A 17,853-nucleotide genomic window follows, 5' to 3' on the forward strand; every position below is an offset into this window, starting at 1 on the left:
GGAGAGCAGTATTCCATTGAGCTGCGGATGAAAGCCTTGTATGTGGTGAGGAGCTCAGGTGTGCCAAGGAAGGACTTCGCACGACGGAGGATGCCCAGTCGGCGACTGGCTTTGGAGGCCAGCTAGGAAATGTGGTTTTCCCAGGAAAGATCATGGCAGATAGTGAGACCCAAAAGCTTGAGTGACAGAACTTCTTGGAGAGGATTGTTGAGAAAGTAGATGGGAGGGTTGTCCAGTCTGTTAATATTACATAATTGACTTGAGACATAATGGAGACATAATTTTCATCCGATTGACTTGAAATTTGAAGAGGATTTGCATTTCTGGTGAAGGTTCAACCGCCAAGTATTTTTGAGGTCAAAATAGGCCAAAAGGTCAACATGGGCCAAATTTCTAAAATCCTCAATTTTCGTCCTATTAACTTGAAATTTGAAGAGGATTTGCATATCTGGTCACACTGAATTCATCCTCCAACTTTTTTTGAGGTCAAAATAGGCCAAAAGGTCAACAGAGGCTAAATTTCTAAAATCGTCCATTTTCTTCCGATTAACTTGAAATTTGAAGAGGATTTGCATTTCTGGGCACTGAATTCAACCCCCAACTTTTTTTGAGGTCAAAATAGGCCAAAAGGTCAACACAGGCCAAATTTCTAAAATCCTCAATTTTCGTCCTATTAACTTGAAATTTGAAGAGGATTTGCATATCTGGTCACACTGAATTCATCCCCCAACTTTTTGTGGGGTCAAAATAGGCCAAAAGGTCAACAGAGGCTAAATTTCTAAAATCGTCCGTTTTCATCCGATTATCTTGAAATTTGAAGAGCATTTGTATTTCTGGGCACATAATTCAACCCCCAACTTTTTTTGAGGTCAAAATTAGCCAAAAGGTCAACATAGGCCAAATTTCTAAAATCCTCAATTTTCATCTTTCTATAATTCACCAAATGTCCGTCCGTCTGTCTGTTCGAAGGTACCGCAAAAACGGCTCAACCGATCGCTACGATATTTTGGGTGGGTAATCCTGGGACCACCTGGAGTAAAATAGGCTATATTGTTTTTCCAATTTTTCCAAGTTTTCAAATTTTCCAGTTTTTCCAACACGATGGAATAATATTTCCCGATATGAACAGTGATGTGGCTTTTATTGAAATTCTACAAATACTGTTTAGATTTTGATGAGAATTACGAACCTGCAGCGAATCTGGAAGTGGACAGATTACGCAATGCACGGGTTTGATAATATCCAAATACAACCGTCATTCAATCGTGATGTTAAATTGTTAAACGTTAATCGTGTTAATCGTTTTGTTAAAGTATCAATTGATGATTGGAATTGAGTGAATTTTGAATTCGTAATTGTATTCACCCAACCGTACGGAACTTCACATCAGGATTTAAATATTTGTTTATGTCACGAATGTTGTTAAAAGTTTATTTTTCATGTTAATGTTATTTCATTTGTGATTGGAGTTATGCTGCTTGGAATGAAAAAAGAGACATCGAGTTCAAGTGAATGACGGAATGCCGTGATGGTTTCTACTTTCTAAACGTGAAATTCGCAGATCGCCATATGCAGATTCGCCATTGACTGGGTATGGAACAAACATACCTGTTTGTTTGCGAACGGGTACGTTTTTCATGGAAGTCCTTCACGAACTTGCTGTCCATGTCTGACGTGCTACTGAAGGTGCTACAGGAATGTGGAATTTGTTGGTTTCATGCTTTAGCATTCGCCGTTTCTGCATTGTCTGTTTGATTCTGGCCTCCCACCCGTGCGTAGCATGGGTACCTCACTAGTCCCATTAACTTGAAATTTGAAGAGGATTTGCATACCCGGTTACTGAATTCAACCACCAAGTATGTTTGAGGTCATCAAAGGCCAACAACTTGTTTTAGGGATTTCGGAAGTATCGTGCTCTGCACGACATATTTCTTGTTTATTCATGCCCTTATCTCCCCCCTCCGCTGACTGCTTTCTGCCTGCTCCCTTACACACACACACACACACACACACACACACACACACACACACACACACACACACACACACACACACACACACACTGCTCCCTGTTGTTTCCCTTGCTGAGTAGTAAATAGGTCTTTATATCGATCAACCACCTGAAGTTGGGCCCATTGAGGTATCCTGAGAATAAATCATCTTTACCTAAATGCAGACACACTGGTCCATCATTAAATATGAACCTCTATGCCCTCCTTCTGTCTCTTCTGCTCTTACTGCCGCCTGTGTGCCTATCATAATTCCCTTATGCCCACCCCCTTGCCTGCACCCCCCCCCAACCACACCCCTGCTCCTCACTCCATTACCTATCCCACCACCACCCCCAACACATTCCATCTGGTGCACAAGCATTAGAGGCTTATGGTCCAATCTCATGGATCACTCCCTATGGATTGCTGCTTAATCTCCAGATGTTATCTCTCTTACATAAACTTTTATTTCACAGATGTCCCAGAAGTCATGTCCCTCTTTGGTTATTTTGTGCAGTTTTAACAGACCCAATCAATACTTGTGCTGGTCATGGTGTTGGGATCTACATCATAACTTCCCATTTCTGCAGGCCCTAGTTCTCCCTCACCTCCCTCCGTTACCCCCACCATCCTGATTAGTCGCTCTCCACAGCAATGTTTTATTTTTGAATGTGGGCTACCATCCTCCATATTCTGATGACTCAGTCGGTGCATGAGGCTCTCAGCCACCTCCGCCTCCATTCTCTTCTCCCATCCCAAATCCCTTCCTAATTTGTGGTGATTGCACATATCACTATTCGATGTGGCTTGATATCCAACCGCTCTCACACCATTTTCCATGGTATTGTAGCCAAGGCTTTTTATGACACTTCTGGCATCACCAAATCTGTTGGATTCCTAACCCATATTTCCATACACTGTCTGGCCCTCTCTGCAGTTTGACCTCATCACACCCAACTTTCCCTTCAACCTTTTGTGTTCTTCCCTAGCTCCTCAGATCATGTATTCTTGAAATGAACTCCTTGGCCTCACTATCTGCCGTAACCTTTTTTGGAAAGATCATATAACCAAAGCCAGCATCAACAGCTAAATGGTATCTGGGTATTCTTCCCTGAGCTATGCCATTCCTGAACTGAATGGAGGTCATTGCATGGTATAAACCCGGGCTCCCTGTGTCTGCTGCCACAGAGGAATCGTCAATTCTTTTCAAATCCGTCTGTGCCATTCGTGCATGTTTTGTTGTGACACATTTTGTTTGCTCCATATCGTGCAGTCATCTTTTTAGAATGTCACACGGATTGACACCTTCACTAAGCAAAAACCCAAGGGCTCCTCGTTTCGCCATAACACTGCATTGTTGTGCTGGGACAGCTATTCTTTACAGCATGACCCGCAACTAGCACCACACATGCGATTAGCCGACAATCCCTGTCCTCGTGCTGTGCTGAATCCCTTTATTACCTCTGCCACAGAAGGTGGACGGAAGTTACGTATTCACCTCTGTTTGTTTGTGAGCATGATATCTCAAAAAGAGATGGGGGCCAAAAAATGAATATATGGCATGATATTTCAAAAAGTTGTGGATGGATTACGACAAAACTTGGTGGATGAGTTGGTTAGTCGACAAGAACAAACCAATGCGATTTTGGTTTGGGTCCCGATCCAGATCCGCCCTATCGGTGGTGAGATTCAAACCGTAAACTGTTCAGCCTGGTGGAGGTACGTGCTCTACCGAGTGAAGTTCTAGTGTTCCCATTGTTTTCCCATTGTCTTCCCTTTGTCTCATGCTACATCTAGTGTTCCATTTCCCACATCGTTCTGCTCTTCCAGGAATCTCGATACTTCCTTTTTTTAATGTGGTGCATTAATTTAATTTTGGCAATTTGCAAAAGTTTTACTCCTTCCTTAATTGATTCATTTTTCCATGTTTCATATTTCGTTCTCCCAAATTTGTTCATTTCTTTTATCCCTTGTGTTCTCATTTACAGGCCCTCAGTGTAAGCCTAATCGGTTCATTTAACCATGTCCATTCATTCCTGTCATCCCATTTCTCACTTGTCTAGTCATGGTAACAAAATGCCTTGCCTTGATTTTCAACACTATTACAAAGCAGGAAAAGTCAGAACCTTACAGCTGTAATCTCCACGTGCTGGTTTTCTTTCCTGATAAACTAACATTACATGTAATATTTTAGTTATAACAGGTAATATGAAGAGTTAAATGATGAAATAATTCAACATTCATGCCATTGGTTGACCATATTTACAATACAAACTAGAACGCGACGCAGTAGAGCGCATACTCCCGCCATGGGTCAAGTTGGAATAGTACGATTTCACAAAAGTTTGAGGGAGTAGTTCAGTGACAACACAAGACAGACACTGCACAGATATATATATATATATACAGACTTGGCATTTAATATGGAATTATTTTTTTTGTGGGGGTGAACTTACTTTTCAAGATGTCTTAGAACCAAAAGTTCATTGGAATTATGTTGAGATTATTCTAGATTTTGTTAATGTGACCTTTAAAAGAAACAAAAACCACATTTGGCATTTCGAAACAAATAAATTGATCCTTGAAAGTGATGTCAACCGATATCGAACTCAATTCATGGACAGTACTGTGTTAAACTTCTGTACGTTTTCCAGAAGTATCTCTTTATTTTGCACATTAGCCAAAAAATTTTTTAACAAAAACAAAAGATAAATTACAACTGGGATTACCGACAGTAAAATTACAGTTCAGTACTTCGTGTAACCCCCACGAGCATTCAGGAGAGCACGTACACGTCGAGGCATGCTGTTCACGAGATTTGCCAAGATTTGCACAGGAATCGCTTGCCATGCAGTGACAATAGCCTGCTGCAATTCACACACAGAGGTCGGCTGCTGGTCTAAGTGGTCGATTTGACGCGTTAATTCTGCCCACAAGTTCTCTATCGGATTCATATCCGGGGACATGGCAGGCCACTCCATATGCTCTACACCACGGTCAGCAAGAAAGTGTTGGATCATGCGAGCACGATGAGGCCGTGCATTGTCAACTTGGAAGACAAAGCTTCCTCGAAAGGCTGCACGAGCAAATGGAAGCAATGTTTCTTCCAGAATGGCCCTGTACTTGAACTGGTTCAGGTTTACATTCAGAACAACCAGGTCAGTTTTGCCCCCTGCATGAAAAGCAGCCCAAACGGTCACCCCACCACCTCCAGCTTGGACTCTTGGCACTATACAATCTTTGTTGTAGGCTTCATGCACTTGTCTGCGCACTCGGACGCGGCCATCTTAACGAAAGACCAGAAATCTAGACTCGTCACTGAAGATCACATGATTCCAGTGTCCTGGCTGCCATTGACGGTGCTCTCTGGCCCACTGCAATCGGCGCTGGCAGTGTTGTCTGGTCCGGCGTGGCTTTCTCAGGGGACGCCTGGCACGATAGCCTGCTTGAACCAGTCGTTGGTTGACTAGCCTTCTGGATACAGGCACATTTGTCAGTTGCTGCCACTCAGCCCTAAGCCGATTAGCTGACTTGGTACGGCCATTGCGGACTAACCGGTGCAGCTGGCGATCATCCCTCCTTGTGGTTCTGCGGGGACGTCCTGGCCTCGGTATTGGATTAGGGACCCCCCTCTGAGCATTTAGTTTCAGGATCTTTGACACCAAACCTTGAGTGATGCCATACTCCCGAGCAATAGCATGCTCTTTCATGCTGTAATTTCGTAAAGCCACCACTCCATGACAAACAGCATTTTCGAGTTGACGGACCATCTCCAGAGGAAGCGGCAATAACTTTTGGAGACGTGCAGCAGTTGTTTTCCACTAATACAGAACGCAACAATCCTTGTATACCCAACTGTGAAGCCAATCGTCAAATGCACCTGTCTGTACATTTTGCCACGCCACCTGTGATATAATCCTGTTGTTGACTTCTTGCTGTGACAGACAATCAGTGACATGGTTCTTTTAACAAATAAATCACCAAAGTGTAAAAGAAACTCACCAGATTGATAGACTGAGTTAAGAAAGTAAACCCAAGTCAAGAAAAAATATATATTCCATATTAAATGCCAAGTCTGTATATATATAGAATATATAGAAGATAATATTTAAAAAACAAGGCAATTTCACTTACATTTTCGGATTCAGCGTTCAATTCTATATAAGTGAGTGTATTTTGAGGCATGTGTGACTTCAAATAAAATTGTAAGCCAGGAAAACGTTCGTTTCATTCCTGAGGGATACAACATGTAAAACTGGCCCAAACGTGAAAACAAAACTCGCTCATTTTAAGTCGTTCAAGCTAATGCGACCACTCATTATTCTGGGAAGAATCCCGTGCACATGCTTGTCACACTTATAACTCACCTGTCTTTATAAGTTCATCAAATACTGACACCGCGATTGACATTTGCTGAGATAAATGTTGATAATGATATCTCTTCTGAGGTAAAAAACAAAAAAACAAAAAAAAACAGTTTTAAAGCATTACACGTATCAATCGATACATTTTATGAAACGGGGAAACGTAATACACACTTTGGTGGTTTTAAAATGACAGAATATGTCTATTAGGAGAAACATGAACATTGAAGACGACGCTGCTAAAAAAATACACCGCTCTTACGCATAACCACGAGTTTAAACTACATTTACAACAAATATGAAAACTATTTTCATATCACAATGTTAAATATAGAATATATAGAAGATAATGTAAAAAAAAAAAAATGAGCCCTATCTTCCAATGGTAAACAATCCTTCAAAAAATTCCTGGATCCGGAATAATATCCTGAGCTTCACCAAAAACGAATCAATTCTTCCTTATCCCAAGGGCAATCATCCCACCAACTTTCATCCAAATCCGTTCAGAACTTTTCCAGATATCTTGTTCACAAACACACACACACACACACACACACACACACACACACACGGACACGATCGAATGCATTACTCCCTGGCGGGAGTAAAAAATGGTCATATTTGTAATAAATTACTTATTTTACGTTCCATAGTCATTTCTGGGACTCCCTGTACAGTATCACTGCCATTCCTAAATTGCATCACATGTCCTGATTACACCCGACTTCCCCAAAGCCATTCCCTTCTTTGTATATTTTTTTGAGATTTGTTAATTCTAACTACACATCACGACAAGAACATACTTTGATGGTGAGACGTAAACGTCCACATTATTATTATTATTATTATTATTATTATTATTATTATTATTATTATAGGAAGATAGCGCGTGAGGCCTGCGGCTTGTCGGGGTGGGATGGCAAGGAGCTAATAAATAAATTCTGTTGAAATGAAATTTTGATGGAAAAGCTAAACAACAAAGTGTGTCAGGTATCAATCAATTGCAGCTCATGGAAAGGAATATGCGTGCAGTGCACGTGCACGGAAAGATTTGGACATTCCAGGTGTTTGTACATTTTTGAATAGCATCCGACATTTTCTGCCTGAGTGGGAAACAAAATGCATTCCCTTGTCTTTCTATTTGTTTTCACCCAAAATAATCTCACATTATTCACGAGTCATGTGTACCAGGTCCTTATGTGCGCACGGGCACGGCACCGTGCTGCGTTCCTACTTCCCGACTACTCTACTGTCCAAATGTTGATGTCCCTGCCCTCCATCTTGTTCGTTTTTCTTTCTTTGTATACAGGATCGAGGCTCGTGAAAGAGCTAACATTTATCACACAAAAAAAATCAAAAGACACACAAAACATATAATAGGGGGAGCGGTAGACAAGATGGGGAGAGAAGGGGAAGCACACAAACACAACATTTGAGAGCAGGAACATCGGGAGATCTGTGGGAGGGCTTGGGGGGGAGGAGGCGTGGGAATGGGGGGGGGGGGGTGGGAATGGTAGATGTATAAAACACATGGACAACTTGGGGTTCAGATGGAAACACCTGCAGGCCAACCTTTTTTTTCTTTTCTTTTTCTGCTCCTTCTCCCGCTCCCTTTACCATATGTTTTGTATTTTATGTGTCATTTTGTCTTTTTGTGATCAATGTTAGCTCTTACACGAGCCTCGATCTTGTATCAAAAAAAATGTTGATGTAATGATCCTCCTGAGCTGGTACTTTACGGCTCTGAGTTTCGACCTAGCACAGGTGGTACATAAGCCAATACGTCTTTACCATACACCTCACCTCACCGTACCTTATTGTCTCCTTTTAATTAATTATTTTTTGCGCCTTGGCGTTCCATCCCACCAGGCCATTCTCCATGCGGAGCGCCAATGCTTGAGGACGTGCTTCACCACGTGGTGCAGGAAAAAGGCAGAGACCCAGCGGTGCTGCCACGATCGCCAACTTGCGGGTGTCCACAATCAAAAGCACATGAAGGCCACCATCGGGACATCAGAACCACCGAGGGTCCGACACAGGTAAGTGATGGTGAATTGGATTAACTGTGGATGTGCAAAGTTTCCATCTGTATAGACGATACGACTAAACATGGCGTTCTTCAATGTACAAGTAAGTTATTTCTTGACTTGCAAAGCTTGCGGTGCTGCTGAGTCCAAGAGAACTTCCTGCCGTTTGAGTTTCCCAAACAACTCAAGCCCTTCCGTTACGCTCAGCAGAGCGATCTCTGCCATGACACTTTTAGAGAAACATACTTGAGCCCTTCACACATCAACTCCTTGATAAAACTTCCTGTTTATTCAGGGGGGAAAATGCCAGTGTGCACGGTTGAGGCACAAAAGGGACAATCTAAAACGCACCGACAAAGCACGATGGGTTTAGCTTGAAGTGCTTGATGGGGCCACAGACCAAGCTGGAGCTTGTTCAAAGACGCTTATCAAATATTGACACCTCGACGGCTTACGCCATGATGTATTCGATACGACGCTTCGTCTCGTTTGCACCTTTTTATTCCTGACACAAGGTAAGGCCTGTGGGAAAGGTTGTGCGACATCAGCAAAATGAAAATGTGCATCGAAACTTCCAACTTCCCCAAGGCCATGGAGGTCGCGTGGGGTCGCACCCTGGACCATCCTGACGAGGCAGGTCTTCGGTACTCTCTTGCGCTTCAAATGATTCCTCCTTCGGAGAGCGTGAGCTGCTTCGGGGGAAGTTGGGAATGGTGTCGGGGTATGGATCGTCTGAAATCCAAGGGGTTTGTAATGGGGAACAAAACAGGTGAGGCACCGGCAGGTGAAGCGAGTGCGCGGTTGAAAGCCCTCCCTCTGCTCAACCCACAGCTGCATCTGATTCTAAATCTCCAACAAAGAGAATTAATGATGTGAACTCGAGCTGATGAAGTCAATTGAGCCTCCATGGTGTGTTCATGTCAATTCACAACCACTGGTCATGTGAACTTTTTCTTTTGAACGATTTGATGTTGTTGTAGATGTTTTCCTTGTGTGGGTTTCTTGAGGCCTGTGCATTATAGGAATGTTAAACAATTGGGTTGTTTTGTCCGTTGTTTGTTAACACCGATGAATTTACCCTTGGATGCCGCTTGAGTTTGGAAAAATCTTTAAACTTTCTCATCCTTCATTTATTCATAGCATTAGCACTCGGACACCGGCTGTGCGGCTGATGCAGTGCCCCCAATAGATTGAGGGCGGCAATTTGTTATTTGTACAGGGTGTCGCCGACGATCAACAATCGCTAGTCTCGGCAGAAAAGTCTGTGGGGTCTTTAACGTCCATCGGTTAATGCTGGCAGACTGGTTCCGGTCATGTCCATCCGAGGGACTGTGCTCTCGTTAATGCAAAACCTTGTCTATGAAACACCAGGGTGGTACTTTTCAGTGTCCCGGGCGCGCGGGTGTCCCTTTCTCGTGGTGTCCCTGTCGTGTGGATATCTTGGTCGTGCAGCTGCACATTGAAGACAAACTGCACATTAAAAACAAAGTGGATTTTTTAAAAGGGCCTCTGTTAGAAAATCTTCCACCTTTCTTCTTTGTCACTCAATTGTGTTTATTATCTTGCCAAAACGAAGTTTTTGCAAGATGTATCAGTCAGCTTGTATGTTTGTTTTTTTGTTTGTGGTTAATCATTTTTTTTTCACGTTTAGATCACTCTGTAGACCACAGTTATTATTGGAAACTCCTGTAACTTCGCATATCAGAGTCCTATAGAGATACCCTTCAGCACACAAAATTTTGAAGGTCAAGGTCAAAGGTCAAGGTCACTTTGCGGTCAATCATGGAGGTCAACGAAACCCTTATTTTTTGAGTAACTTTGATCTTATGATCTCCAAACTTGGTGGGTATATAGGGTGTGGTATGGCGCTCAGCTGATTAGTTTTTGGTGTCGATCGGCCTTGACCTTCAAAATCATTTTGAAGGTCATTCAATTTTGACCAAAAGGTAAAATTTTCAAGTTTCAGTTACCATATCGAGTAGTACCTCAAATTGAAGCCCTTGTTGAGTGCTTTCCAAACATATAACTAGTTTGACAATGTGACGTCATTTGACGGCGTTATGACGAAAAAACTGCACTTTTCATGTATATTGTATTGCTTTAGTTCGCATTGTTTAGGTCACTCTGTAGAGCACAGTTCCCTTTGGAAACTCTTGTAAGTTCGCATATCAGAGTCTTTTAGAGATACCCTTTAGCACACAAAATTATGAAGGTCAAGGTCAAAGGTCAAGGTCACTTTGCGGCCAATCATGGAGGTGTTCACCTCAGTGTGACCTGAAGCAAGTCACTCATGTTCACATTTTGGCAAGATACGGTTCACCCTGTGGGTGACATATGTTCATTTTTATTTGTTGTGGGTTTTTTTATTATTTCTTTTTTTCGAGGCGTAACATGGGGGATAATGTTGTGACTTATTGAGGATATAACCGCACACTCCCCTCCCCCCCCCCTTTCCCACCACAATCCCCCATTGGATGTCCCTGAATATAACTCTTCTCAGTGTGGGGACCCAGAAAGACTCTTCAACCCCAGTGCATGATCTGGCTTGAGGTCATATCGATTAGTAGATAACCACAAAGATACATTTATTTATTGACTTGTTTCATTTCCTTCAAAAATTTCAACCCACAGTTAATGTCAGCCATGTTGATATGTTTAAGGTGAGGAGTGGCTCCGGGCAGGAAAATGTAAACGTGTTTTGTGTGTTGTGTTAAGGAGAGAACACACGACAATGCGGAAACACTGAGCTGTGCCTCGTTTTCTGGTTCAAGGATTGTTTTAAAATGTGATAATCTTACTGCATCACGATGACATTCAAGCTTCCATGGCTCTGTATATGTGACGCCATGTTGGTGACATTTTGTATGCACAGTGGTGACAAAACGTTTGTGAACCGTTTCGAATTTCCTGTATTTCTGCATAAATTTAACCTAAAATGTGATAACATCTTCACTTAAGTCCTTATAATAGATAAAGAGAACCTCATTTAACAAATAGCACACAATAAAAAAAAATCTACTTTTTCATTAATTTATTGAGGAAAATGATCCAACATTCAATTTCTTTGCTGGAAAAAGTATGTGAACCTTTACATTCAGTAAGTGGTGGCATCCTCTTGAGCAGGAATAACATCAACCAAACGTTTCCTGTAAATCTTGATCAGTCCTGCACATCAGCTTGGAGGCCCATTCCTCCTTACAGAACAGCTTCACCTCAGATATTTATGAGCTTTCTTGCATGAGCTGCTCACTTCAGGTTCTTCCACAACATTTCAATTGGGTTAAGGTCTGGACTTTGACTTGGCCATTCCAAAATGGAAAAATCTCTTCTGCTTCAGACATTCTGTTGTAGATTACCTGTGTGTTTAGGATCGTTCTCTTGCTGCACAACCCACTTTCTGTTAAGCTTCAGCTCACGGACAGATGCCCTGACATTCTCCTGTAAAATTTGCTGGTACATTCCAGAATTCATGATTCCGTCAATGATGGCAAGCCGTCCGTCCCAAACCATGATACTCCCACCACCATGCTTCACAAAGCAGCCCCATTCCATGATGCTCCCACCACCATGCTTCACAAAGCAGCCCCATTCCATGATACTCCCACCACCATGCTTCACAAAGCAGCCCCATTCCATGATACTCCCACCACCATGCTTCACAAAGCAGCCCCAACCCATAATACTCCCACCACGATGCTTCACAAAGCAGCCCCAAGCCATGATACTTCTACCACCATGCTTCACAAAAGTAGCCCCAAGCCATGATACTCCCACCACCATGCCTCACAAAGCAGCCCCAACCCATGATACTCCCACCATCATGCTTCACAAAGCAGCCCCAAACCATGATACTCCCACCACCATGCTTCACAAAGTAGCCCCAAGCCATGATGCTCTCACCACCATGCTTCACAAAGCAGCCCCAAACCATTATACTCCCACCACCATGCTTCACAAAGCAGCCCCAACCCATAATACTCCCACCACCATGCTTCACAAAGCAGCCCCAAACCATGATACTCCCACCACCATGCTTCACAAAGTAGCCCCAAGCCATGATGCTCCCACCACCATGCTTCACAAAGTAGCCCCAAGCCATGATACTCCCACCACCATGCTTCACAAAAGTAGCCCCAAGCCATGATACTCCCACCACCATGCTTCACAAAGCAGCCCCAAACCATTATACTCCCACCACCATGCTTCACAAAGCAGCCCCAAGCCATAATACTCCCAACACCATGCTTCACAAAGCAGCCCCAAACCATGATACTCCCACCACCATGCTTCACAAAGTAGCCCCAAGCCATGATGCTCCCACCACCATACTTCACAAGGTAGCCCCAAGCCATGATACTCCCACCACCATGCTTCACAAAGTAGCCCCAAACCACGATACTCCCACCACCATGCTTCACAAAGTAGCCCCCAACTATGATACTCCCACCACCATGCTTCACAAAGCAGCCCCAAGCCATGATACTCCCACCACCATGCTTCACAAAGTAGCCCCAAACCATGATACTCCCACCACCATGCTTCACAAAGTAGCCCCAAGCCATGATGCTCCCACCACCATGCTTCACAAAGTAGCCCCAAGCCATGATACTCCCACCACCATGCTTCACAAAAGTAGCCCCAAGCCATGATACTCCCACCACCATGCTTCACAAAGCAGCCCCAAACCATTATACTCCCACCACCATGCTTCACAAAGCAGCCCCAAGCCATAATACTCCCAACACCATGCTTCACAAAGCAGCCCCAAACCATGATACTCCCACCACCATGCTTCACAAAGTAGCCCCAAGCCATGATGCTCCCACCACCATACTTCACAAGGTAGCCCCAAGCCATGATACTCCCACCACCATGCTTCACAAAGTAGCCCCAAACCACGATACTCCCACCACCATGCTTCACAAAGTAGCCCCCAACTATGATACTCCCACCACCATGCTTCACAAAGCAGCCCCAAGCCATGATACTCCCACCACCATGCTTCACAAAGTAGCCCCAAGCCATGATACTCCCACCACCATGCTTCACAAAGTAGCCCCCAACCATGATACTCCCACCACCATGCTTCACAAAGTAGCCCCAAGCCATGATACTCCCACCACCATGCTTCACAAAGTAGCCCCATTCCATGATACTCCCACCACCATGCTTCACAAAGCAGCCACAACCCATAATACTCCCACCACGATGCTTCGCAAAGTAGCCCCAAGCCATGATACTCCCACCACCATGCTTCACAAAAGTAGCCCCAAGCCATGATACTCCCACCACCATGCTTCACAAAGCAGCCGCAAACCATAATACTCTCACCACCATGCTTCACAAAGCAGCCCCAACCCATAATACTCGCACCACCATGCTTCACAAAGCAGCCCCAAACCATGATACTCCCACCACCATCCTTCACAAAGTAGCCCCAAACCATGATACTCCCACCACCATCCTTCACAAAGTAGCCCCAAGCCATTATACTCCCACCACCATGCTTCCCAAAGCAGCCCCAAGCCATGATACTCCCACCACCATGCTTCCCAAAGCAGCCCCAAGCCATGATTCTCCCACCACCATGATTCACAAAGTAGCCCCAAACCATGATACTCCCACCACCATCCTTCACAAAGTAGCCCCAAGCCATTATACTCCCACCACCATGCTTCCCAAAGCAGCCCCAAGCCATGATTCTCCCACCACCATCCTTCCCAAAGCAGCCCCAAGCCATGATTCTCCCACCACCTTGCTTCATGGTCGGGATGAGGTTCTTATGTAGGACTGCAGTGTTTGGTTTTCACCAAACATAACGTTTCTCATTGAAGCCAAATAATTTCAATTTCGACTCATCTGTCCACAGAACATTCTTCCAATAACCTTCTGGATCATGCAGGTGGTCTTTGGCAATCTTGAGACGAGTGGCAATGTTCTTCTTGGAGAGCAATGTCCTCCTCCTTGCTATCCTCCCATGCCCACCATTCTTGTTCAGTGTTTTGCTGATGTTGAACTCATGAACACTGACACTAGCCAACGCAAGAGAGGCCTGCAGATCCTTAGACGTTACCTTGGGGTTATTCTTGTGACCTTTTGGATTATCGTACACCTTGCTCTTGGAGTGATTTTTGTTGGGCGACCGCTGCTGGAAAGATCAACAATGGTGTTGAATTTTCTTCATTTGTACGCTATCTGCCTGACAGTGGATTGGTGGAGCCCAACATCTTTGGACATGGTTTTGTAACCCTTTCCAGACCGATGAGCATCAACAACTCTTTTTCTGAGGTCCTCAGAAATCTCTTTTGATCGGAGCATGATACGCTTCCACACACCTGCGTGGTGAAGACCAGACTCTGATTGTGACGAACAAAGTTTATGTTGTTCATATAGGGCAGGGCCACCCAAACTCACTCCTGTTGTCATTCCATTGATTGAAACATCTAACTGTGAGTATCCCCTTTATTGAGCCGATTAACCTGGAGGTTCACATACTTTTTCCGACAATGGAATTGAATGTTGGATCATTTTGCTCAAAAAAAATAAATAATAAGATTTCGAGGTTCATTGCTCTTCAAATCAACTTGAACCTATTAATTATGCCCGCAAGGCCTGCAAGGCTAACCCTTGCTCTAGCAGGGAAAATGGCCTGAAAATGCCTGTTGTGTTTGTTGTTAAACCTATTAATTTATGAACCCATGAGATCTGAGACGTTACCCCTTTAACACAAATACGGGATCAGAGGGGATTTGCAAAATATAACAGTTGAATGCACCACTTGGACTGCGGGACGTGGTAGAGAGGGATCACGCAGCCTGTAAAACATGGGAAAGGAGTACTGTGCGGTATTCAGAACATGGGCAAGGGACACCACACATCCTGCAGAATGTGGGTGAAGGCCACCACGGTGTTTGTGGAACATGGGAAAGAGGTGCCACAAATCCTGCAGAATGTGGGCGAGATGGGGAGCATCACATGGTATGAAGAACGTGGTGTGGGGCATCACACAGTATGAAGAACGTGGTGAGGAGCACCACACATTCGGCATAATGTGGGTGAGGGGCACCACATAGTATGAAGAACGTGGTGAGGAGCACCACACAGTGTGAAGAACGTGGTGAGGGGCACCACACAGCCTGCAGAATGTGGGTGAGGACCACCAGGCAGCCTGTAGAATGTGGGTGAGGGGCCACCGCACAGCCTGCAGAATGTGGGTGAGGAACACCTCACAGCCTGCAGAATGTCGGTGAGGACCACCAGGCAGCCTGCAGAATGTGGGTGAGGGCCACCAGGCAGTCTGCAGAATGTGGGTGAGGACCACCAGGCAGTCTGCAGAATATTGGTGAGGACCACCAGGCAGCTGCAGAATGTGGGTGAGGACCACCAGGCAGCCAGCAGAATGTGGGTGAGGACCACCAGGCAGCCAGCAGAATGTGGGTGAGGACCACCAGGCAGCTGCAGAATGTGGGTGAGGACCACCAGGCAGCCAGCAGAATGTGGGTGAGGACCACCAGGCAGCTGCAGAATGTGGGTGAGGACCACCAGGCAGCCTGTAGAATGTGGGTGAGGGGCCACCGCACAGCCTGCAGAATGTGGGTGAGGAACACCTCACAGCCTGCAGAATGTCGGTGAGGACCACCAGGCAGCCTGCAGAATGTGGGTGAGGGCCACCAGGCAGTCTGCAGAATGTGGGTGAGGACCACCAGGCAGTCTGCAGAATATTGGTGAGGACCACCAGGCAGCTGCAGAATGTGGGTGAGGACCACCAGGCAGCCAGCAGAATGTGGGTGAGGACCACCAGGCAGCCAGCAGAATGTGGGTGAGGACCACCAGGCAGCTGCAGAATGTGGGTGAGGACCACCAGGCAGCCAGCAGAATGTGGGTGAGGACCACCAGGCAGCTGCAGAATGTGGGTGAGGACCACCAGGCAGCTGCAGAATGTGGGTGAGGACCACCTCACAGTATAAAGAATGTGGGTAGTGCCACTGCTTAAACTGTGTAATGTGTGGGTAAGGGGAACTGCGTGACATGTGAAACATGGGAGAGGAGTACCGGGTCTCCTGGAGTACCTTCATAAGTGCAGGTGGCTTGTGACGTTTTGTGCAGATATGAGCTAGACCTGCACACTGCACAAGGAAGAAACCTCCGCCAACTGAGCACCACCTGGACTGCCTGGAGGAAGGTGCGACTGCTGATTGAATAACATGCCCTCTAATTACATATGTAACAGAGTGTTCCGCTTGAGCGATTTTGAAAATTGTGATTCTGCTTTACGATAAGTTTTACATGTGGAGTCGAAGCACTGTGTGAATTTCCGTGTGCTGTTGTAACCATTTTATAATGAGATGGCACGTTGTGAAACACCCGTTTGATTCTTGGTTGTGGCCTCGAGCTACCCGCACTCTCCTGTCTCTCACGCCATTGTTTGCAATGAGGCTTCGCTTTCCTTGCGCAGTTCGTGGAACACAACAGTGCGAGGCGTGCAGTGATGTGCCGCGCCGAGGTTGCCCATCGTGTGGCGTCGCAACGCCGGGCCTTTACGACTTGGAAGGTAGAGAACATGGTGCCGGGCATTGGGATGGCACAGTGACGCAAAGTTCAACACACAATGGGGCTTCCTGATTCTGATGCACAATATTCCGGTACAAAGTTTCAGGGCTGCCAAAGCGGTTTATAAGTAAGTGTTACACTTGGTGGTTTGCCATTGCCTTCCCAGCAGTAGTTATGGCAGGAATTCGGAATTAGGCCATGGTGCCAGCAGGTAGATCGCCTACTCTTTATGAAGGACACCTTGAGATCTTTAACGTCCACCGACTAATGTCGGTAGATGGGACACCCAGTTTAACGTCCATCGGAGGGACGGCACACCTTGATGATTTACCTGGTCTATAAAACGTCGGGATGATAGTTTATAGTTGGGTCAGGATTTGAACCCAGGGTGGACAGCTTATTGTGGAGAACAGGAGAGTGCGGGTACCTCGAGGTCATCCCGTGAGCGAGATCGTACCTTAACGCACTGTTAACTAGAACTGCACTCAGTAGAGAGCATACCTCCACCAGGTGAACAGTTTACGTTTTGTATCCCAGAGTTGACCAGAAAATCACAATATAAAATATCACATTTAATCAAAATAATCCGCACACAACTTTTTGAGATATCCTATTTGTCCTTGTCACACACCCAACCTGTCCACCAAGTTTCGTCTAAATTCGTCCACAACTTTTTGAGATATTCTGCTCTGTATCGTTTTTGGCCCGATCTCCCGATGGTAAAGAATCACTTTAACGTTCTAGTAGCCGGATCCGAATCCGGATCTTCACCAACATCAAATCATTTCGTCCTTGTCACACAGACTACCTCTCTGCCAAATTTCGTCCGAATCCGCACGTAACTTTTTGAGGAATCCTGCTGTGTATCGTTTTTGGCCCTATCTCCGAATGGTGAAGAATCACTTTAACATTCTCGTAGCC

The 17,853-nt window shown here is 45.1% G+C and overlaps 1 protein-coding gene across 6 annotated transcripts in view; it reads left to right on the plus strand.

Moving 5' to 3' along the window:
* Positions 1-17,853, plus strand: part of SFI1 (SFI1 centrin binding protein) — a 281,420-nt gene that overhangs the window by 175,671 nt on the left and 87,896 nt on the right. For 3 of the 6 annotated variants that reach the window (XM_068105729.2, XM_068105731.2, XM_068105733.2), the window contains 3 exons: positions 8,225-8,394; positions 16,489-16,564; positions 16,838-16,933. In XM_068105729.2, coding sequence (XP_067961830.2) covers positions 8,225-8,394; positions 16,489-16,564; positions 16,838-16,933 — 342 coding nt within the window. The remainder of the gene's footprint in view (positions 1-8,224; positions 8,395-16,488; positions 16,565-16,837; positions 16,934-17,853) is intronic. The other 3 variants (XM_068105732.2, XM_078772539.1, XM_078772540.1) reach the window with 1 other exon arrangement.

Source organism: Myxine glutinosa, chromosome 2, assembly GCF_964187855.1.
Source record: "Myxine glutinosa chromosome 2, kmMyxGlut1.1, whole genome shotgun sequence".
NCBI lineage: Eukaryota > Metazoa > Chordata > Myxini > Myxiniformes > Myxinidae > Myxine > Myxine glutinosa.